Consider the following 23,409-nt stretch of genomic DNA (forward strand, 5'->3'; position numbering starts at 1 on the left):
AATGCCAAGTGTTGGTGCTGGGTGAGAGGCACACCTGAGAGGCCCTTCGGCAACCCAACCAGGACTTCTAAGCTGCCTCAGTGGGGTTCTTTGGCACAAAGGGTGTTCTGAGCTGCTGAATCTCTGGGGATTCTTCAGGGGATAGGTTTCTGGAAGTTCCTCCAGGGATTGCTCCCACCCCAATCACACAGGCAAAGGCCCCAGGACCAACTTTCCTTTGATCCCTGTCCAGATGTACACCTCCCCTGAGGCACTCTATAGTATTGTTTCCTACCCTAATCCAAATCCCTCCACCCGTTTGGCCCACCCTTGCCTTCTCACTGTAGGCTGCATACCCAGACAGTGAAAAACAGGAGATTCTGGGGAAGGAAACATAAGGTTGGGTATAATCTAGAAATCACTAAAGAGTACATGCTGCTAAATACATCAGCTGTCAGTGCTGTGTAGGATGTAATGAAGTTTAACCACAACAGTCAGTGGTTAGAGAAGGGGGTAGAAAAAGGAAAACTAAAAACAGTTATATGTGCATGCTGCTGGGACGTCTATTGGTAGCATTTTGTTTTCAGGAACTTTTGCTGGATAAATATTCCTTGTGCCTTCCAGCTATCACCTTTCTGGAGAAGAGGAAAAGCAAAAATAACATAAAATCTTATTTTGGTATTGAAACTGCTGGGTTCTGATCCAGTAACATAGTAATATTATGCTGGTTACAATTTAGTAACCACCTCCCCTCCCCTGTCCACCCCACCCCCAACACATACAAGAGGATGATAATATGGATTCTAAGTTAGAGGAGCTTCAGGAGCAATACAGCCTTACCCTGATTCCATTCAATAAAGAGCTCCCAAATTAACTCTCTTACCATGATGCCAAATTTCTGGATGTCCATGAAAGTAAGATCCTATCCCATGTCCCACAAAATGTGGACAGACTTGCAAACCATTCTGATGAGTTATGTGGCTTTAAAAGTGACCAAAACAAAATATTTAATAAATTAGGTAAGTTTTTAATGCATACTTAGATAAAACAAAATCACTTAAAAATATTCCCTGAAAAAGAGAAAATCAGTTATATATAGAGTCAGATAATAACATTAATATGTTTTCATTATTCTGGAATGATTTAAATTTTTGCCATTGCAGGTAACAACTTTTAGATAAATGAAGAGAAAAGATACATACTTAGCACAGTAATTTGCTTCATCTACCTTAGTACAGCATTCAAACAAGGCTACTTTTAGGCAACAAATGAATATGCATGTACACGTATATAGATCAATATACATAACCAGGATACATGTGCATATAATGCAGGTTACAAAAAACTTGTTGTGTATGGAGTTTCACAAGAAGACTGTGCAAATTACAACTGATTTGGGAATCAAGCAGAAAAAAAATTACAATCTAGAAATATGACTTCCTACTTCTATAGTTCCCTTATTATGGTCTACTCTACTACACTGCACATTTAGACACAGATAACCTCACACAAAAGGTCAAATGTGCTTTTTCAATGTTCTTGAAACACTCCAAAACTTTGTGATCATTTGGGGTTTCCATTGAAGACTTATACCAACAACAAATTCATAAAGAATGTTTTTTAATCACTGTGATGCTAAGAGAAGCTAATACTGTGATTCCCAATTTTTAATGCTTCATTAGTTCTTTCTATGTACACATGTTCTGGGTTCCATGTAGTTCATATAAATGAAATCTGGCATATAGAACCCAACCCTAAAATTTTCACCTACAAGATTAGGAAGTTGGTTTTGAAATCAGGTGAACATGTTTATTTCTGGGAGCACCATAAAGATAAGAACATATGTACCATTATCAATTTACATTTTCATGTGGATGAGAGGCACAGAACCTTTAACCCTAACCATAGCAATGGATTGAGACTTATTGGAGTACTATTCAAATTCTTAACAAAACCAAAGTTCTTAGATCCAAACTAGAGTTTCCAACACACCCTAGGTTTAACATGAACTCAGAGGTATTTACCCAGCATCTCTATGAGCATTTATGTCAATATACTTCTATCTAAACATTTTTATCCTTTATCTCCAGACCAGGAAGATATCTTCACTTAGACCATTATGTTGCTATAAATAGCAGATGCGCAGCCTCTCATTCAGATTTAATTTCCAGGTAACTAATAGTGCAGAAATAGGTAAACTATGCATGTGTTGAGGACAGGAATGATAAGCCAACATTTTTATGTCTAAAATGGTACTTTCTTGTTATTTCTGCGTGTCTTTGCATTTGGGGAAGGAGGTAAACACTTCTCCTATTTGTATCACACAATATCTGAATAGAAACTGAGGGTGGAGAGTAGATAGATGGTGGAAGAGAGATTATTAAATAATAATGATGTAGATTTTTTTACATGAACAGGTTCTACCTAAACATGTAAATTATGTTACTTCAGTCCTTATAAGCCTTGATGATTCTAAAAGCACTCACTATAAAACATTCTAATTTCCTTTCTTTAAAAAAAAGAACTAGGTGTTTTTTGTTTTTTAAGCCTCTAACTGATTGGCAGGCATCACAGCTACATCTTAAATGTGCATTACAATGGCAATCTTCATTTTAATTTCTGATGAGAGGAGAGGAAGAAAGTCCACTCTGAAAAAACATTCTGGGTCTCTCCCCCACATCATACCTCCCATTCCTCTTCATAAAAGAAACTGTGCAATTACAAGGTGGTTAAAGGTACAGTGCATTTTCCTACAATTTACTGTCTAGATCCTGCTGAAACTTATGGTTACAGGGGTATCATTGAATGCATGTGTCATGGATGCAAGGTCAGAGGATTTCACAGCCAGGTACAAACAGGAAAAGAACAGGACAAATTTCCCTCAGTTACTTGGTTGAATACCTAGATCAATGACTGATTCCCAGGAATGTATACCCTTCTGTCTGCTTCTCAGGATATTTTCCTTTTGAATTGACAGTTAGCTTTTTAACACACACTAGCTGAGACCAGATGGGATAACATCTCATTAATATTCCTAGTTATACCCCTTTTACTATTTTGGAATATACAGGAAGCACAAGGTTATTTACCTCATCCTAGGGTTTGAATCTAACTTCATAGAGACAATGTAACTGACTTGTAGTAGCAAATTCCACTCTAACATAAAAGCAAGTACTGATAATCCTAATTGTGGTACAGGAAGATGGAGCATTCTTACTTCTTTTGACTGGCATGCTGGGGGAAGATGGAAATAGCTGGGCAGACAGGGGAACCCAAGAAATGCTATAGTTGCTCCCCAATCCCAGCCATCACAGGACCATGACCTGTTTGTGAACACAGGGTCTTCTTGCCCTGGACATTTCACCAATAAAATCTGCCTTCTCTTTGCTGAAATCTATTGAAAAGAACTGTCTTGGTTGGTAGTAGCTCTTTTCTGATTTTCTTCTATTAAAAATCCTCTAAAACTTTAGGACACTTACCCATAGGCCTGAGCTCATTTATGATTGGAAGTCCTTGACATGGACTATTTGGGGAGGGTAAGAGGGGAGAGGAAGAAACAGTTGTGTCAAAGTAGTTTATGAACTTACTTTTAAATTACACTACTGCATTATTACAATTCATGTTCCAGTTATATAGTTGAAAGAGAAATCTGTCTTAAGGAATTTCATCTTGTGACCATTTTCTTCAGTTTAATTCTCTTTGTTGAGACAGCTTTCATTAATTGAAGTATTGATAAATTAAAATTCTTAATACATTTCAACTACATTTTATGACTAAGTATACATTCCCCAAGAGGGCAGAGGAGTACTATATTTAAGGACCTACTCTTCTAAAGGAATAAAATGCACATGGAAATAATTTTTTTATTGACTATATTCCTCATGCTGTACTTTTCATTCCTATGGCTTATTTATTTTATAACTGGAGGTTTGTACCTCTTAATCTCCTTCACCTATTTTACCCATCCTCCCATTTTATATGACTCCTATAAACAGCACTAATCTCCAAATGGTAACATCTCTAATTAAAGGACCTCAAGTAGCACCTGATTTTTCTCAGTTATGGAATTTTACTTTAATCTTTCCAGATTTTTATTTTGAGCAGTAGTCTTTGAATAAAGGAATGCATAATTACAAGAATTTCCTCTAATGATAAGGAATATTTAAGGATAATTAGTAATATTTTTGAAAGCCAACAACTGTTTTCCAAAAGAGTGGTATATTTTTGGTTTCATATTGGATCACAAAATTACTGTATTTTTCTTACAATCATGCTGAAGTTTTGAGGTTTTCTGTTTCCAAAAAGCAGACATTATGGATTGAAATAAAAGATAATTTATTGCAGTGCTTACTTTCATGTGCAGAGAGAAGCAGTGTAATTGTAATTTACAGTAGCTGTCAAGAAAAATCCATCACAGATGACATTAAAATGACTTATTTTGCCTGAACCACTTATTGTTTAAATGTGCATAATCTAATAGAAAGAGATTATTTTTTAAAATCTGCTTTATAGTCTTCTAAATTAATATCAAAACATATACTTATGAATTAAACATTAAAAACCATTTATTGATACTTTCATCATGACATTTACAACTATGAGTTTAAATTATTTTTGACTGAACTGTCACATATTTGTGATCCATGCATCTCAACATTCACAATATTCTCATATGTACAGATCATATCATCTGGAGATAATTACAAAAATACAGATTTAGAAATATTTTAAAGCAAATGGAGGTACAGTGAGTATAACAACATTGTAATCTAAATATCACTACCTATCTCTCATGAAGCAAAAGGGCGCATAGAGGACCCTTTTTGTAAACTATTTTAGTCAATATTCTCCAGAGATATCATCCTATCCTTTAGGTTTAGAGAATTTCAAAATTTCCTGTAAAGATCGCTAAGTTTTTGGTAATAAAAAACTAGTAAGATGCTTGAATGTTCTTTTCATTCAAGTGTGTATCAGTAGAGGGAGTATCAGTAGAGGGTGTATCAGTAGAGGGAGGCTATGCAAAAGATGGTGACTATCTTAAAATAAAAGAGACTGAACTGAAAGATGTTTGTAAACCTTTGGTCTGTAATGATTCCAAGTACTTTTGGCTTACAGGTGGAGACTGCTTGTTTATTTACTCCCTTGAGATTTTGTCTGAATAAGAAAAGGCAAAATAATAGATGTCCAGAAACACTGCCTTAACAAAGTGGAACAAATATTTGTTAGAACCAGGGCCATTTCCTTGCCCATGGCAAACATAAATGATCTAAATAATGAATTGCATTAGGTTAAAAGTAAAAAGTTCATTCATTGCCTATTATTTTTCACATAGTTTTGTAAGCGCAGTTGTTGGGACCAATCTGGGTTTCAAAGGAGCTTGTACATTCAAATTCATACTCTTCGAAAACTGACCTTTGCATCCAGATAGCTAAAATCCAATGTCACTTTCAATTCTACTCTTCTTTTTTATGTAGCTGGAATTAATGTAGTGAATATGTAATGAGATGCATTATCCTGCATGGAGATTTATCAGATTTTCCAACTGGATGCTGTGCTTTGCTAGGACTAGCCGCAGTTCACCTGCATGTTGGTGTGGCGTGTGGCTCTTTTTTGTAAAGAGTTAAGTCGTACACAAAAAAAGGGAACAAAGGTCAGCACCCAGCCGCCACTTGAATGTGAGATTTTTCTTTTTATTCCCCTTGATGTATACTAGGCTCTGTGTTATTAGTCTTAATGATGGAAAATTGTAGTGTTGATACAAATCTTTTTTTCAAAGTAGTAGGCGGGAGCTCCATTTGTTAGTAAGTTTTTTTGTGACTAAAAGCCATGGACAGTACATTTATGTAGCAGTAAAAGGCCTAGATGCTCTTTCCATAGCAGAGCTAATTATTCCTACTGTGACCTTACTGATCTAGCCTGTTCCTAGTACATCTCATCTGCACGCCTGTTCCTCTGTGTAGATGGTGTCAGAGAATATGAAAAACCCTATAATGAAACCATTTTCATGATGGAGAAAGGCTACTGGAGTTGCACTTGCTACAAAGAGGCTCAATTATATGAGTAATTGTGATAATTTTCTACATTCATAGCCTTCAATGGGGAAAAAAGAATGAGAGCCACAAAGGAAAATTACTTTAACAAGAAAGTACAGAGAGTAAAAATGGAAGAAGAGACAAAAAGGGGAAAAAATAACCAGAAAAAAAGTTTAAAAAATAGATCTGGAGGGAGGAATAGCGAGACAGGGAGAACAACAGAAATGCTCAAAAGCCCATGTGCAGCTGTGTTGCACAATTAAATTGAATTTTTTTTCCTGCAGTTGATGAATGTGACTACTGCAAATGTGCCTCTGTAGTTAGCTATCATTTGTTGTTCCGTGACAGGAAAAGGATAATTACCTCTCAGAGAGAATCAAAGGCTGACATGCCCTTTAGACACAGCCATGAATGCAGAGCTCGAGAGAATGCTTGAATAAGAATCTAGTGTTCTCTGCCCCCTTCTACTGAAGAATAAATTTTGTTAAAATGCAAGAGCACCACCAGTAAATTTGTTGAACCCTAGGTGTTCAAAAATATGAGATACATCTATCGACTCATCCCATTTGCAAAAATAAAACTGCATTTTGAATTCATTTCTATTATATTCATGGACAGTAAGATAGTGAGATATGCATTAAATTTCTTTTCCCAGTAGGGGTCTGATTCAACATTTCCTATGAAAGAACAGAGAGACACTATCCTTTTTTCCCAGGCTAGTTAGCCTATAATTTAAAACTGTCAAAAACACAATTTTGTTCAAAGTCTTCAATAAAAGCTCCTTACATATAACCCAAAGAGATTTTACTAAAGTTTGATTCAGACACTGTTACAATATTTTTAAAGCCATAAATACATTTAACTGATATTTTACTGCCTTTTTTCTTAAAGTATTTGAAGGCTTACGAAGAAAAAAGGCAGCATCTTTTCAAGGTGACTAAGCCTTCCATCCTTTAGACAAACTGGGAAGTATTCAGTGGTTCACATTAATGAGAACACTACTTTAAAAGGTACTGATGTGATCATCTTTAACAAAATGCATTACTTTTAAATGAAAATATATTCTGCATGTCCACTTCAAAACATGGGGAAAAAATATCTAAAAGTAGGTAACAGATTACAAAGAAAAGTCTTGAATTCAGAAACTACATGTACACTCAAAAAGCAAGCAGAGAATGTGTATGGAAAATAAACAATGGTTTTCAGGAAAAATGAACCAGACCAAAAAAAAAAAAAAAAAAGACAAATGGCCCCCCTTTCAGACTGTTTGCTAAGACACTGATTGGAGAGGTAAGGATGGCTTGAGCTAATGCTTTTATCTTTGTTTCATAAGAATATGTTTCACTTCATTCCTTTATAAAATGTAGCTTTTCTCCTGTCTCATTACTGAAGAATGGGGATTTTTTTTCCCCTTCTTAGGTACCTTCTCCCATGTTTGGTATGATTCTGAGTAAAGGAATACTATGGACGAACAAGTAGAGCTAAAACTAAAGCAGTTATATAAATGCTGCTAGGGGTTTTTATAAGCTTCTTTGGGAACCCTGGTATAATTCACTTTCTTAAGATCTTTTTTTCTTAAAACCTAAACAACATTTCAGCTTGGCAGTTCACATACTGATATCTGACTGAAGTGATGGTTCTGAATCATAAAACATGTCATCAACTTTATACCAAGCCACCAATAACCTTTGTACCATTTGCCAACCCTCCCTTTACTTGTCAGTATAAGGCTTACCTGATTGTGTTTCCAATTACAGAGAAGGGAGCCCCTGCTCTGCAAGCTGCAATTGCTTCATCTCTACACCTCCTGGCAACCTCCACTAACTTTTTACCACATTCATCCACATTGCCCACCAAAAATGTTTCAGAGGTGTCTCCATGGTAGCCATTGTAATAGACCTAAACACAGGCAGAAAATTTAAAATATGTCCTGGTTTAGAAATTGACTCTCCTAAAGTATACATTACATTCATTTATGTATTTAGTAGATTCATATGTTTCACCCTTCCATAATTACTCTTAAGTTTACTTACAAAAAAAAGAAATAGATATACTGAAACCTTATAGTAATTAAAAAGATGAAGCCATGCAATCATTTTGCAAAATTTAAAAGTAAGTGACTAGTACAGCTATTTCAGCATTAGGACTGGCAATTTTATTATAACATTTTGATTCCTCATTTTTTTTTTAAGAAGATAAAACTATGTATGCAAAAATTAGTGACCAAAGAAACTGACCCACAATTACCACAATAAGGCTTAGAGGACCCAGAAGTATCTAACATAGGGAAGTTTCTTCAGTGTTATGAAGATACTTGATCTTTTGTTTATCAGTCCCACATTCAGAAGTGATACATAATGACAAGAAGAAATAAAATAGACATGTCAGTATTATAACAGACAGTAGGAGTCTTTAGTTCCAAGAATTGATGTGGTTCAATATAGGAATGAAATATGTTATAGAAAAATCCTGTCTGGAAATAAAATCTTAATCAAATGTTCCAGATAAACAGCATGTTAACAGAAAACACATACATGGATTTTTAAAGAATTAGAATGTAACAAAGCAGGCTTAAAAATAAAATTAAAGGAAACATAATTTTATCAGTCTTCAATGATTCAGAAGGCCCTGTAGGGTCTTGAAAGATACCAGATTCATTATAAAAAGCAATAATTACTAAACACTACAATAAATACAGAAGACAGAGGAGACTGGTTGAATGTTGATCCTGAGATATAGCATGGAATTTGCTATTTTGCATAAATTTGTCCTATGTAATTATTTCTCTTTCTCATGAAGTAGAAAGCAGAAAGTATTATAAAAAAGATACTCATTTGAGCTTTCTGTTTTAATACTGATTTAATGTCTTAAATCCATATACTATTCTGCATTTAAAAAATATTCTCTTACGTTCTGTATGAGAAGCAGTCTTTAGATCTTCAGGAAATTGAAGCACGGACAAGTAACTGTCTAAAGTTAGTGGCAGAGCTTTAGAGGCTGATCCAGTTTAATATGATGGATTACTGGCTTCTAATCAAGTGTTTTTCTCTACTACATCAAATAATCTTAGTTACCATGAGGTAGAGCTGTGTTTTATACATTTATTCTCATAAATATACCAATAAAGTACGTTTTGACATTATACACAAATATTATCATTTATTAACATGAGTAATTAGTTAAAAAATTTGTAACTGAATATTTATTAACTACTATTTAAGTAAAAATGTACTTTTAAAAATATTTATTTGCCTTTTCACATTACGTTTTTGCTAGCTTTCAATATGACTTCTTCAAAGATTCAACATACATAGAAATAACACTACTTTTGAAAGCCTGTGGCAGTTGTCTATAATTACTATTTGTAACCACAAACTATTCTTGTCTTGTACTTCATTTATTTAACAAATATTTATTTACTGAGCAACTACTATCGGCATTGCATTATCTGTTTTTTAACGTTCAACTTTCAAGGGGGAAAGAAGTCTAATTTCATGTGATATATGTTGTTCCCTGGGTTTAACATCTAGATATAAACAATTACAAAATACAATGAATATTTTCTGATGTAAGTATAAAATCTGATAATGGAGCCTTCCACTTGATAAAATATTTCATATATAGAATTTGTTAAGATACTGACCAACATGTTTCCTTGACTCCTTCACATTTCTAGACCCCTGGAAAATATTTCACTTTGCTTTATGAGTTTTACCATTGTGAAATCATTTGAATGTTAAAAATAGAATTGTTTGTTCAAAGTCTTCAAGCAACTTAGAAAAGACATGGAATATTTTCCTTGGACACATTGGAAGCAGTATGGAAGAGTATGTGTATTTCATTCAAAGCAGCAGTATTTTATAAGGGGGTGATTAGGTGAGATAATACAGTGTAAAACCCTTAAATCAGGTACAATCCAAAAGATAAAGTGTATCTTTATTTCAGGTACACTTCATAAAATACCTCCTTCTACATGATTCTGAGTTAGATATCAGCAGAATATATGTGGAGCAATGTTCAAGTATTCTAAATAGGATAAAATGACAGGATAGAGTATAAGCAAAAAAAGAGTCTTTGGCTACCACCTCACACAAACTGATATTATGGAAAAAGATTAAATTAATTTAAACAACTAAAAATCTGACTGAACTCAAGTATTGGATGCCGATTTCCCCCTCATTTCCACTCCTACCTAAGTTTCAAGTTTTGGATATAAAATAACTATTATTAAAAAGATTTCCTCATTAATAGACACTGACCTTCTTGAATGCTACCTCAACTAGTTCTCATCAGATGTTTATATTATATTTATTTATTTAACACTTATTTAGTAATCATTGGATGTAAATAATTTATTTACAATCAACATGACCCAAATTTCTAAAATTACAAAATTTTTTAGTAAAATAAACTGCCAAAGCACTAGTAATACAAGACTGAAAATAGTGAAAGGCTAAGAAAATTAGAAACAGTGAGAACTTGTACAATTTGAAGTTCCTATGCTAAATAAATTTGGGTTGCTTTTAAAAGAAAGGCTATTAACCATTTGGTGAAAACTTGAGTTCAGAGAAAAAACCACTCTGCATGCATGCTTCAAGTTCAGGGCTCTCTATTCCACAGATGGAACACTATGTTACCTTGAAGGATTTTAATAAATCTAAGGAACACTGCTAGCAAAAGAGTTGCTGTCCAAATAGACTGACATACACAGGCCAATGTAGCCCCTAATGACAGAGTAAGATAATGACAGGCCCCACTCAAAATCAGCAGGAAGAAGAAGATCAATCTTGGCAGAGTGAAGGAAAAATGCTGGCTTTCTTCGTGTTAGCTCATCTCATATATATCTAGCTTCAGCAGCTGCCCAGAGCTGTGGTGCTCTGCATTAACTGCACAGTGGATCAATAACAATTACACCTTCTCAAAAACATGACACATAGCAGGATTGGGTTGACATTTCACTTAGGCCAACATTGATCTCAGTGCATCTGATTCCAGCCCTAAATTCAAGGCAGGCCTGGTGTACTTGGAATAAACACAGAGTTAAAGACAAAAAAGGAAACCAGCTGCTTGCGTCTGGGTCTAGAAGTAAACAGCACTTCCATCCGTGCAGTTCACATTTTCAATCCACAATTCTTCCCGTTGCTACCAGCAATTCTGAAGTTGATCAAAGACTATTTTTTATATTACTTACTCACCGTGACATCAATGTTGATAATATCTCCATCCTGAAGAGGTCGACTGAAACATAAATAGAAAAAAAAAATGGTGAATGGCAGATCTCAATAAAAGGAGTATAAAAATGAAGAGCTAATTACAACTATCACACACCCAGTATTGCAATGACAACATGGAATAAAAAAGGAATAAGTGGAATAAATATATATAATCTCTGACTTATATTAGTCACATGAAATTTTACAAAAAATACATAATGTGAACATATTCCTATTGTTTAAAAATCCACCATTCTTAGAAAAAGTACTTATTAGTTACCATGACTTTGCAAAGAGCCAAAATAGAAGATGATAACCAATATTTGGCTACATTTGGATTTTTACCATTTATATGGCTAAAATCTCAGAAAGTAAAAGAAATAGTTAATGCACATTTACTTTTTTGGATTACATACTGCTTTAACAAACACTAAGTGGTGGTATTCTGTCCATTTAGAAGCAAAATACTTGAAAATCTTTGCTTTACCATTATCAGCTTCAGAAGTTTGCAGATGAGTTTCAATTAAACCACAAAGTCTTTCAACATATGTGAGAGACCTTAGTTTCATGTTTTAGTTTCCAAAGGAACAATATGTTATCAAGCAATGAATACCTGTCAGGAATACCATGACAAAGCACATTGTTTACAGAGGTACAAACAGATTTTGGAAAACCTCCATAGCCTAGAGGTGAGGGATAGGCATCATGACTGATGATTTCCTGATGAACAAGAGCATCTATCTCTTCAGTTGTCATGTCAACCTAAAATATTAAATAAGGAAATTATGTAGCAACAGTTGAAGACATTTTCTGTATTTACTGACTATGCCTATAGCTACAGCACTTTGAGGTGAGATTGTATAAATTTACTGTAATAAACTTGTGGTATAACATTTGAATTAATTATGATTAACATTAAAATCCTAAATTGTGTCTTTTGGGACAATTATTTGGGTACATGATGGTGGTATGGACTATTATGAAATGGAAAATATAAACTCTAAGACCCTTTAAATCACTTGTGAGTCATTAAATGACATGACTCTGTTTTAGTCTGAAGACTTTAAAAATATGTTCTTAGACAATTTCTTCTTCCTCAGTAGTTAGTGCTCTGAGCTAACTGAAGCACATAAGTTAATTTTCAAAAGGATCTTCAGTTTAGATGATAAAGCTTGAAAAGTAGGTCAACTCATACCTTTTAACCTCAGCAAAACATTATCTGGGTTTTGTAGCATGGCATGAAGATTAAAGATCATAATTTTAAAAACTCAGTGTAATACATTTTTCAGAGATGTGGTTTTCACTGATCTTGATTTCTTGTATCTCAATAAATCAATGTGTTTTTGAAAAGTATTTTTCCCTTACCAGAAGGTATCCAATTGCTCCCAAAGTAAAAGAAAACTAATATTGAATTTATGAGCACAAGAAAACTATCTTCATAAACTCATAAATCATAAATAAAATTCTAAAACAAAATACTTTGTTAAAAAGATTTCCCTTTGTTAAAAAGTATTTCTTCAATTATTTTCTTTGTGTTACTTTTTATTCATATTATGCTTAGTTATGTTGCTATAACAAGTTTATTACACAGATGATACTCTTAAGAAGTGATTTCATCATTGAGTCTCACTTCCCAAATTCTTTATACTTTTTGGAAATGACAGACCCATATTTTTTTTAATGATTCTTATGTAGCAGGGTGTTTCAGATTATTCTGAAAGAACTAAATCCTGTAGTAACAAAGTTGTAAATAGTTACATTGCTAGAGCACCTATAGCTTTGTGTATCTGGTCTAATTTTTCTTTGCAGAGCAAATGAAAGAAAATAGGCGACTAAGGCAGAGCAGAGAAAATCTTCATGCACGCAGAAATAATGTGGGGAATACAAGCAGAAACTACAGGCAGGAGTAAGGGGGCAAAATTCAAAGCTGTTTGCCAATGATCAACAGGGATAGGCTGACTGAGCCCAAAGTATCTCCAAAATTCTGCTACTTACAACTGAATTTGGATTTTAAGTTACCTGTAGAATAAACACATGAAATAATAAAATCTCTTTCCCCCATCCCAAGGCTTTGCTTTTTAAGAAATTAGATGTGTACAAAAGAAAAGTTAAAGGGACACAGGGTAAAGAGGAGGGCTTGTCACCCCTTATATAAGTCCTGAGGCTTGGTGAGGCGCCACCTTTAAACTCTTCCCAGCAAGAAGGAGGACATGACGGGCCAGCTGACAAGCTTGATGAAGCCCTTGAATCTGATCTTCATTTTTAACTTCTATGCTGTCTCCCCACTCGGGTACAATGCCTGTCGTCACATAGTCTGGCTTCTTTATGCGCTTGAGGGAAAAGGATTGAAAAACGAAGATCAGAACCCAGCGCACGACAATGAGATCATTTTTCAGCCACAGCCTACTGCTTCATGGAGCTCTGCCCTTCCTGCCGGAGCACCGACCTCCCAAGCCAGCACAGCAGACCCTCCAGGCTGCCCCCAGTTCCTTCCCCTGCCCTTTTGAACTTAACATTGCCTGCTAATGCTGTCTCTGGATAGTATGTTAGCCTTACTGTGCTTTGAGTCAAACTGGACTGAAGTAGACTTCTGGTCAAAACAAACACTGATTTTCTTTTCTTTGTCCTCCCAACCCTGTTAGAAGCATATTGCCGTGGATGAAAAGTAGTGCCAAGCTTCCAAAGTGCCAAATGGCTATTAAGAGCACTTTCACCTTCTTAACTTTACAAAGATAAAATTTATGCAAAAGATAGCTCAACAACACCCTCTCCAAATGAGTATGTGTAAAAGGCAGACTGTCAAGCCCAAGGAAGCCTATTACATATAGACTTTTCTTACACTTTGCAACTGTACGCAAAGTAAGAAGGGGCAGGAGAACAAAACAAAACAGCTTTCTTTTTTAAAAGTATATAAAAATGCCTAGAACATATCCATTGTTTGTCAAAAAACAAAAACAAATCCCCACCAAACTCAAAACATTCAACTCTGACCATATCTGTAGAAAGTTCTCCACCACTTACTTAATTTAAATCCATGGGAAGTATTCAGAAAATAAATACTATCTGACACACAGAGCTTCTTTCAGTCCCAAGGTTTTACACAGCTCTTTACAAACTATTTATGAGAGATGCTACATAAGCATTGTTGAACAGTACTAAGTAAGGCTACACAGCAGTTGGGGACAGGAAGCTGAGGGAGATAATACTATTCAATTGACATCACAGCAACTCTGGAAGGGCTGAGGTTAGAGCTCTGCTCTTTGTGAAGTGCATCACGCAGAAGTAGATTTAAAGGCCTCCACTTATTCTTGTGTTCAAATAGGCCCTTCTGATATAGGTAACACCACTGCTTGGCTTGCTGCAACTGAGCTCCGGATGAGTATCTTCTGTCCTATAGCTTCACCACCAGTGCCCACAAAAGCTCACCCTATCTCCCCCAGAGATTCTGTGCTCTTGTCTCCACTCATTTTTGTGATCTGTCCAGGTAACAACTACAGGCAGAAGTGCTGTTGGGCTGCCACTAAAATTCTAAAACAATACATTCACTTCTCCAGATATTTTTTTTTCTTTTCTACAAAATACCAAGAACATATTCTGGGCTCTGGGGCCTATCTTGTCATCACTTGCCACAAAAATGGGCCCTTACTTTCATGGAATATAACATACTTAATGTGGGTTCACTGTAAAAAATATATGCATAAAAGGGGGAAAGCAGGTGACTTTTGTGAGAAATCTATATTTCTTTCAGCTATTCTTGGTCTTCCTAAGTGATTCATATACCTCCTTTATATTGCATTTTGAAAAATTAATTGTCTTTCTAGAGAATTTTAAATCTCTGAAAAAAATCAAGAATGTTCCGAGATAGGACATCTTATTTAATTTATTCCAACAGAGGCCTTAAAGACAGCAGCATTAACAACATGGAAATTATAAAAGCAGGTTTCAGAAAAAAATATCTAGTATATTAATTTTAAGAAATCTTTCTTGAATGATCCCAATTTTATAGCCAATTCTTTTCCCCTAGAAAAAGTTAGGAAACTAATATACACAGTTTTATTTTCATGTTAGAAATTTAATATAGACAATTTAATGTCAGAAACTTGAATTCTAAATAAGCTAAGCAACTGTAAGCTCAGAAGCTTTATTTAAAAAAACTAAAATTATAGAAGTTAAAACTTCTCAAGTCACAATTCTAAACCACAAACCAAGTTTAAAAACTATGATTCAAATGGCTCAGAAATCAAAGATACAAAAATATCTTTGATTATTTCTGCAGTTAACCTTTATCTTGGCTAGAAAAAGCAGCAGATAATAGGCAATACAGTACCTTAGGGACTGGATGAGCTGAAGAAACTGCCGCCGGTGAAACTATACTGTGTGAAATATCTCTTTGTCTCCGGAAAAAGAAATTTCTTCTTTGTTGACTGCTTGACTGCTTGTGTAAGTAGATATGATTGAGTGGTGAAGAGAACATTCTATGACAACCTATGAGCAGAAATAGACATATTTTAAATAAAAGAAAATATCCTAATACAGCACTACATTTTAAGATGTTACATGTCATCTATTAAATCTTTATTCTAATCCTTTATTGGCTCAAAAAAGAAAAGCCCCAAATAGAAAGGAAAGCAATAGTATTCTGAGTTCTAGTACAATAACAGAACAGCATATTTATTAGCTAATACTATGTTTACATAAATGTTTGACAATGGAAAACTCTAACAGGAAACAAACATCTGCTGAGCATCATGTTGGCAGAAAGAACAATTGTTGCTGTGGTACCTGACTCAGCCATGTCCAGGATGACCCTAAATTCAGGGCAAGGGCACTGTGTAGGTGATTTTACATTCTTTAAAGCTGTTTTCCTTTCAAGAATCATGCACAAATTGCAGTGCACTTTTTGCCCTCGACAGGATTACTACTCTGTGTTAAGTTCACATGCCGTGAAGCACTGAAATTCATTGTGATGAATGCCCAAGTCAGATAAAGATTAAATAGCAAAAATGTAGGCTGTAACCCTGAAAGAAAATGAATAGAGGGTCCTAAAGTATCCACAACAGGAATTTAGAAATATGTATCAAAGTTTAAATGAACATATCCTCTGACTCTGCAATTCATCTCCTAGGAACTTACCTTGTAGATATTATGCAATGGTGGATGTATGACAATATACCCTCATGGCAGCATTGTTTGTGGGAGAAAAATATGACAACCCAAATGCTCATCAGGAAGAGACTAGTTAAATATATGATGGTGTATCTACAGAACAAATGACTATGAAGCTATTGGAGAACAAGATAAATCATTTCTATGTATTGATATGTAAAGAGGTCACAGTATACTGTTAGGAAAAAAGCAAATGCTGAACAATAGGTATAAAAAGTCCATTAATGTAAAAAGGGTTTTACATTTATATAAGCTTGTGGTATGCCTTTCTGAAAATTGATATTCATCAATAGTGGTAATTTCTGGGGCATGTGACTGGGACTGGGAGAGGGGAAAAAGACTTCCTGATTTGTTTTATTTTCTTCTATACCATCAGATATTTTAAACCATTCACTTGCATTACTTTTATAATTAAAACAATAATTAAAAAATTCCCCATGTCATAATTGCACATCAGGTGTCAGCAAACTGTAGCTCAAAGGCCATCCTAGGTCATTGCCTATTTTTATACAGCCCACAGCCTAAAAAATTAGTTTTACACTTATAAATGGTTGAAAAGAGTCATAAGAAAATATTTTTTAACATGTGAAATTATATGAAATTCAAATTTCAATGCTCACAAAGAAAGGTTTACTGGAACATAGCTATCTATACTCATTCTCTTACAATTATCGATGGCTGCTTTCCAGCTACAGCGGCAGCTGATAGTTGAGACAGGGATATATGCCTCACAAAGCCTAAAATATTTACTATCTGGCCCTTAACGAAAACAGTTTGCCTACTCCTGGTCTAGAGCACTGGTTCCCAAGTGTGGTACCCAGACCAGCATATCAGCAGCATGCAGCCCTCCAGGCAATGGGAACAGTATTTAGTCCTTGGTGCTGCAGAAGGCACTGAGGCACTGACGTCCCCAGGGACATGGAGTAAATGCTAAAGCTGAAGAAAAGCAGACCGAGTTGCCATCACAAAGTATATTACTTCTCTCACACACACGAGAAAAAATGAGCTGATACACATGCACATGACACACCCAGAATTTAAAAGGCATCACAAAACTATTGAAAGTTACTACTATTATTAAGTTATTTTTCCACAAGTGTGATAGGCTGACCTAATGCACCCACCCTCTCAAGCCAAGCTCCTCTGGCTGACCAGACACACACTTTAGCGGAGTGGCCACCAGAAGGTGGCTGGGCAGTCTGTGGGAATGGGATGGAAAACCCGGGTCCCAGCTGACACCAGGGAAAGACGCAAGCAGAATCAATCTGTGACTCCAGGCCCCCTAACTGCATCCCTAAGTAGGACCACAGACACAAGCTCAGAAGTGTGTCCCTTCTGGCAAAAGTATGCATTATGATTATTATTAATAAAGTAACACTAATAGAAATAGTAACAGTAACAGTGGTTAACATCTAATGGCCACTTTCTTAAGCACAGTTCTAGGTGCTCTATATACAGTATCTCCTACCAATTCTTGTCAGTAGGCAGGCAGCTCTTGACATCACTGTTTTACAGATAAGGCTCCCACCTCTGGTGGTCAATGGTTGGCCCAGGCTTGCCTCCTCCAAATCCAGGGCTGCATCTGCCAGTCCAAGCCGCCTTTCAACAGTGTGCAAGGACTCTAGTAGCTAGCATGCTTTGTTATAGAATATGCTTTTCCAGGGATTGGATTTTAAGGAAAGCTTTTTTTTTCTAATCATGAAAAAATATCGTGAGGCCAGCCAACATTTAGAGTGAAAGTATTTTTCATAAAAACTCTTAGAATCTGATTTAGTTGGGAGGCATTATGGCAGTGAAAATAGCATGAGCTTTGAAGTCAGACAGATCTGAGTTACCAAAACTACTGAGTCCACATTCTTCACCACTACATGGGAAGAGTAGTACTTTTCTCACCACTAACCTGTTATGAACATTAGCTGAGGTAACATAAACATGTAACCATCCTTAAAAAGTACATAAAATGTGAATTTCTTTTCCTTCCCTGTGTCAACTCTTTGACATGTTTACCTGTGGACCTCTAAATTTATTTATGCTTTTATTTGACAACTACTGACTGAGCTCTCCTCTATGCCATGCTCTGGACACAGGATGAGCCAGGGACAAAGCCATTGCTCTCACGGACCTCACAGTCTGTGGTGGGGCACAGACAAAAGCAAACCAATAAATACATGAGAATGTATCAGATGGCTATGCGTGTGACAGAAAGTGGGCCAGGGTGACACAGCACTGGATGGCACGTTGGAGCTAAGAGTCTGCTCTTGGTCCTGCCAAGAGCTAACAGTGGGGCCTGGAGCAGGAACAATAACAGTGAACATTGGCTGAGAGCTTACTGGTGCCAAGCTCTATACTGTGCACTTTGCAGATACTACCCACTGATACAGAAGACTTAGTAAAATGAGGGAGTTGGACTTCATAATCTTTGAGGTCTCTTTCAGCTCTGACATTTGTGCCTTCATTCAGCAGCATCTGATTGTCATGCTGCATTTCAGGTAATGGGATGAGGTAGACTCTGATCAATTTTAGGACTCATGAAGAGTTTTGTCAGTGTGGCTGATTACATGGAAAAGAGATCATCTTTATCAGTATTATCAAGTTCAAGCACACAGTCATTATAAGGGAAATCTTTCCTATGTACTTAAATGTGAGGCATGAAGTCATCAGGCCACTACTAGAACATCTGGATGAGGCTTTTGAGACATTCATTTCTAGGATGAACAGTGTTATCAGTGTACCTATCCTGCCAAATGATGGGCTCACTGCTGAAAAGATGCAGGTACACCCACACAACTGTAACACTAGGAGCACAGCCTGAGCATATCCAGTCTGTTGGCAATCATCGCTCTGCAGTACACTCAGCAATTCTACTTTCACAAGATAATTTTTTATTTGAAGCAAAATATTTTTTCCAATCTGATAAAAGACACCCTATAAATTTTGTCACAAAGTAACAGGATAATAACGTACCACAGCATGTTTATTCTACTAACTATTCATTACAAATCAGAAAAAAAAATCAAGTGTTTTCACAGGTGAAATGAAGAAATGGGTCTAAGTCAATACATGCCTTTAGAAGATAATAGTCCTCGAATTAATGTGGCAAAAAAAGGAGAGGAGGGAAGATCCTAACTTTGTTTGTCATATTGTAGTGAATAAATAATATTTAAAAATGTTTCTATACATGCAGAGTGAGAAAAATTAAAATCCCTAGTCCCAGTTATACTCAGGGTCACAGGATAACCAAACTACAGTATCTGCCAAAGATCATTCCAGCAAAGGTTTGCTGAATTTCCTATATATTTCCTCTTTTTCTTAAAGGACTGCTTTGTACACCTAAAACTAATACAACTTTATATGTCAATTATATCCCAATTCAAATAAATAAATGAACAAACAAATAAAAGCACTACTAATAGCTTATTACAGCTACATCTAAGTTCCAACTTGCTGCAGTCAATGTTACCGCTCCTCCGATGCATGACATTCATCATCAGAGGCGGGGACATGGTAAGGCCCTGACGGGCCTCTAGACTGGCCTCTGTCTTCTGGGGACCATCCTCCACCCAGGATCCACAGCACATTCTCTTTTGTTAAAGCTGTTTTCCAGAAACAAGGTTCAGTTGTGTATTAGTTATTGCAAGGGACAAATTGACCTATTTGAAATTTAAGAGATGCCAACAGAAAATCATCAAAAACCCCAGGAGAGAAGAGCCCCAGATCAGCAAGGGATTGCTTGGACTAATTTAATCTTAAACATGATCATAGGGAGCTCTGTTACTGCTGATTATGTAACAGAAACTATATATAGGGTTTTCTTTGGCAGTAAATCTATACATTATTTGTTACAAATACTAGAATATTTACTATTATCTAGGGTAATAATAAGAATTGTTTTCCATGTCATAAAAATTCTATCAGTGCTTATTTTGAGCTCAATGTCAAAAATTATGGGCAACTGCTTCTTTCACTCCATGGAGGAGCACACTGTGCAGCCTAAATGTCTTTTGAAATTGGTATATGTCCTCTGGATCCTGCAAACACATTTTTCATATTTTAAATTTGTATTTGCAATGTAAATCTAAGTTATTGTTTAGATATTTTCATATCTAATAATTTCTAAAACCTGCATTTTATTTCCCTTTACAGTTTAAGTCTGAAAGGTGGGACTACAGAATTCAAGTATGATGGAGGGAAGAATGTATTTCAAATACCTAATGTTGCAGCATGCAACATGCCCTATATTTATTGGCCTCTTACTCAGGGTTCATTTTAATTGTTATCTACTCATGCATTCTACAGTACATAATGAAACGCTTCCATTTCACCCACTGAGCCCTGGGTTTTTATGTACACCTCTACTAATGAACCTTAATTAAGCTGATTTTATCCTTGAAAATATGAGTTTTCCTTTGGTCAACAAGAATTTTTAAGGAAGAGGCCTGGATGAACTTTCAAAGAGACATTTAAAATGCTTATTATTTCAAGCAGTTGTAAAACTGAACAAAGTATATTTGTACTCAAGTGTGGGCTACCAACACCTATACTTTTCATTGTACATTAACAGGGGAGCACTTTCATCCTGCAGCCTGCCATCAATCCTCGAACTACACTTCAGAGGTATCAAATATCTAGGTAGAAAACAACTTAATAAAATAACCTGTACTACTTTACATTAGCTAACAAATGTCAACCAGAGATAATATGTAATTTAAAAGACACCCTGTAAAATGTCTTACTGAATATATTTTTCATAATGATCAGCAAATGCCAAAGTCTAGTGACAAAACTATTATTTATAGCATATCAACATCTAATTGATTTTACAAATGGAGGCAATTATTTTGGATGAAGGGAGGAATGCCTGCCAGATTTAAATGATTTATGATTACCAAGAGAGAAAACAATGTTTTGCTAATCCATTTGCAAATATGGCTCTTATACTCATTGGCAGTTTTAATTTTAAACCAAATGATTGGCTTAAATAATACATTCAACTTTTTAAAAAAAGCAACTTAACTTTGTGATAGGAAACTGAAATATTTTTAACTGTTTAGAAATATTGCTTCATACAGTAGGCTCAGAAGGGACTGTACAATAGGTATGTATTTTCAAGGTGCTCATTTAGAAAGATCATACTTCATGAACTCCAACCAATTACCCAGGGTAGGAGCACAGGTTCTCACAGCACTGTGATTTTCAAGTCCAAAAGACAACACTACAAATGCATCCATGCCTTACGTTTCTTGACCTAAAACACTGATGTCTGTTAATAGATTTGATAAATTGCACAAATGTCTCAAAAGGAAAATTAAATAGTCTGCATCACTCGATATAAGTCTCATTGACTCCTATAATCTAGTACTAAAATGTACATGTTTCAAAAGTAAATGAGAAAGACTGAAGGTCCTTCCCCTTTCAAAGAGGAAAATTAAAATTCCCAGTCCCAGTTATACTCAGGGTCACATTTCACAGAAATAACCTGTGCATTTGTTGAAGAAAAAAAAATCAGCTAGGGAATGCCCCAGGCTGAAGCAGATACTGATTGGGCACAGCTAAAGGATGAGGGCTCTAGAAACTAAACAAAAGCAAATTCATCCTGTTGACAGATGTTGATTGCATCAAAGCAACAAGGAAACCCCCCAACTCCCAATTTTTTTTTAAACAATTAATATCTCTTTGCAATCTATACAATAAGGACAAAGTAAGTTTTTAAACCAATCATAATAAACATATTTTAAGCCTGTTTTTTAAAAAGTTTCAATTCAGTTGAAGACTGTTTTTAGCTCTGGGCTTCTCCAAACAGTGGTTTTATTCATTCCCATGGACATGTCTGGGGAGCCAAGCTGGCCACGCCATCAGCCCCTTCCTGCCAGGGGTTAACTGCTCTGGCTGCCAAGTAAAATACAGAGTGAGCCATGTAATTATGGAGACAGTCAAAGGGCAGGCTCTATTTTGAAATCTATTTGCACAGACAAGGTCTTCCAGTTGAGCTTACAGGAAACAAGCTGGTAAAGAGCCTCCTTTTCCCCAGATGCTCTCCACACTTTTCTACAATTCAGGAAATCGTGGATATAGACACCATACACCATTGCTCCCTGGATTTCAGACTAAGATGCCATTACAAGGCGAGGAGTGAATCTGTTTCAAAACTTGTAAAAAACTTTTTTTTTAACTTAATTAACAGTATTTGGCAACAGCCTCTGGATGATAAAGCTACAGTGTTTATTAAACACATTTTTAAAAAAGATGCATCCACAGTTGTTACGCAGGTGTTAGAAAACAGATCATTTTCTTTAATGCTCAAAATAAAGCACATAGTCAAATCTGAAATACACTGGCATATAAATACTTGTCTGACATAAAGATTCTACTTGACATCTAGCAGTATTGTCCTTGAAGTTATTTATAGCTGAGACTATTTAGACAATAACAAAGATTACACAGGAAAAAAAAATTGTATAAAATATTTTAGCTGACAAAAAGGTCACAAGTCACATTTACGGTGAAACATAAAAATGTGTCCTAGTTGCTTAAAGCTCTAAGTTTGCAATTCTATAGGATTTCATCACACTCATATTAAAATAGAATTGGGCCACTACCACTAATAAAACTAAGGAGTCAAATGAAGGTGAGATAGCAGCCTTCACCACAGATACTAGCATGTGGATGGCAGAACTCACTATTAAGCCATAAACCAAAGCCTGGGAGTCCTGGCTCTAGAGAAGATGGCCTGGAAAGTCAGCCACAGTCAGGGCATTTCTGGGGAGAGGAAGGGCAGCAGCCTGAGGGCACCCTTTCCAATAGTAACAGCATTCAAGAGTGATGCCCAGGTCACAGCAAAACATGACCTTCCCCAAGGCTCTCTCAGGAAGTTCCCTCCATGCTTCATTCCTTCTCCTTTTACAAAACTTATCAGCAACAACTGATGGCATGTAACATCAATGACAAGCTCAGAAACAGGGTTAGGAAAATACTCCATTTTTCTTCTTGACCAAACCTAATTGGATACCTGACTATTAATT

General features: G+C 35.7%; 1 protein-coding gene across 8 annotated transcripts in view; it reads right to left on the minus strand.

The window, feature by feature from the left end:
* METAP1D (methionyl aminopeptidase type 1D, mitochondrial) overlaps positions 1-23,409 on the minus strand; it is a 102,822-nt gene that overhangs the window by 1,933 nt on the left and 77,480 nt on the right. For 7 of the 8 annotated variants that reach the window (XM_017661924.3, XM_037022945.2, XM_017661925.3 and 4 more), the window contains 6 exons: positions 15,552-15,709; positions 13,405-13,554; positions 11,838-11,986; positions 11,207-11,249; positions 7,747-7,910; positions 863-960 (listed from right to left, as the gene is read on the minus strand). In XM_017661924.3, the coding sequence (XP_017517413.1) occupies positions 863-960; positions 7,747-7,910; positions 11,207-11,249; positions 11,838-11,986; positions 13,405-13,554; positions 15,552-15,709 (762 nt within the window). Of the gene's footprint in view, positions 1-862; positions 961-7,746; positions 7,911-11,206; positions 11,250-11,837; positions 11,987-13,368; positions 13,555-15,551; positions 15,710-23,409 lie in introns of those variants that run through there. The other variant, XM_073218699.1, reaches the window with a different exon arrangement.

The sequence above is a fragment of the Manis javanica genome, chromosome 12 (assembly GCF_040802235.1).
Source record: "Manis javanica isolate MJ-LG chromosome 12, MJ_LKY, whole genome shotgun sequence".
Lineage (NCBI taxonomy): Eukaryota > Metazoa > Chordata > Mammalia > Pholidota > Manidae > Manis > Manis javanica.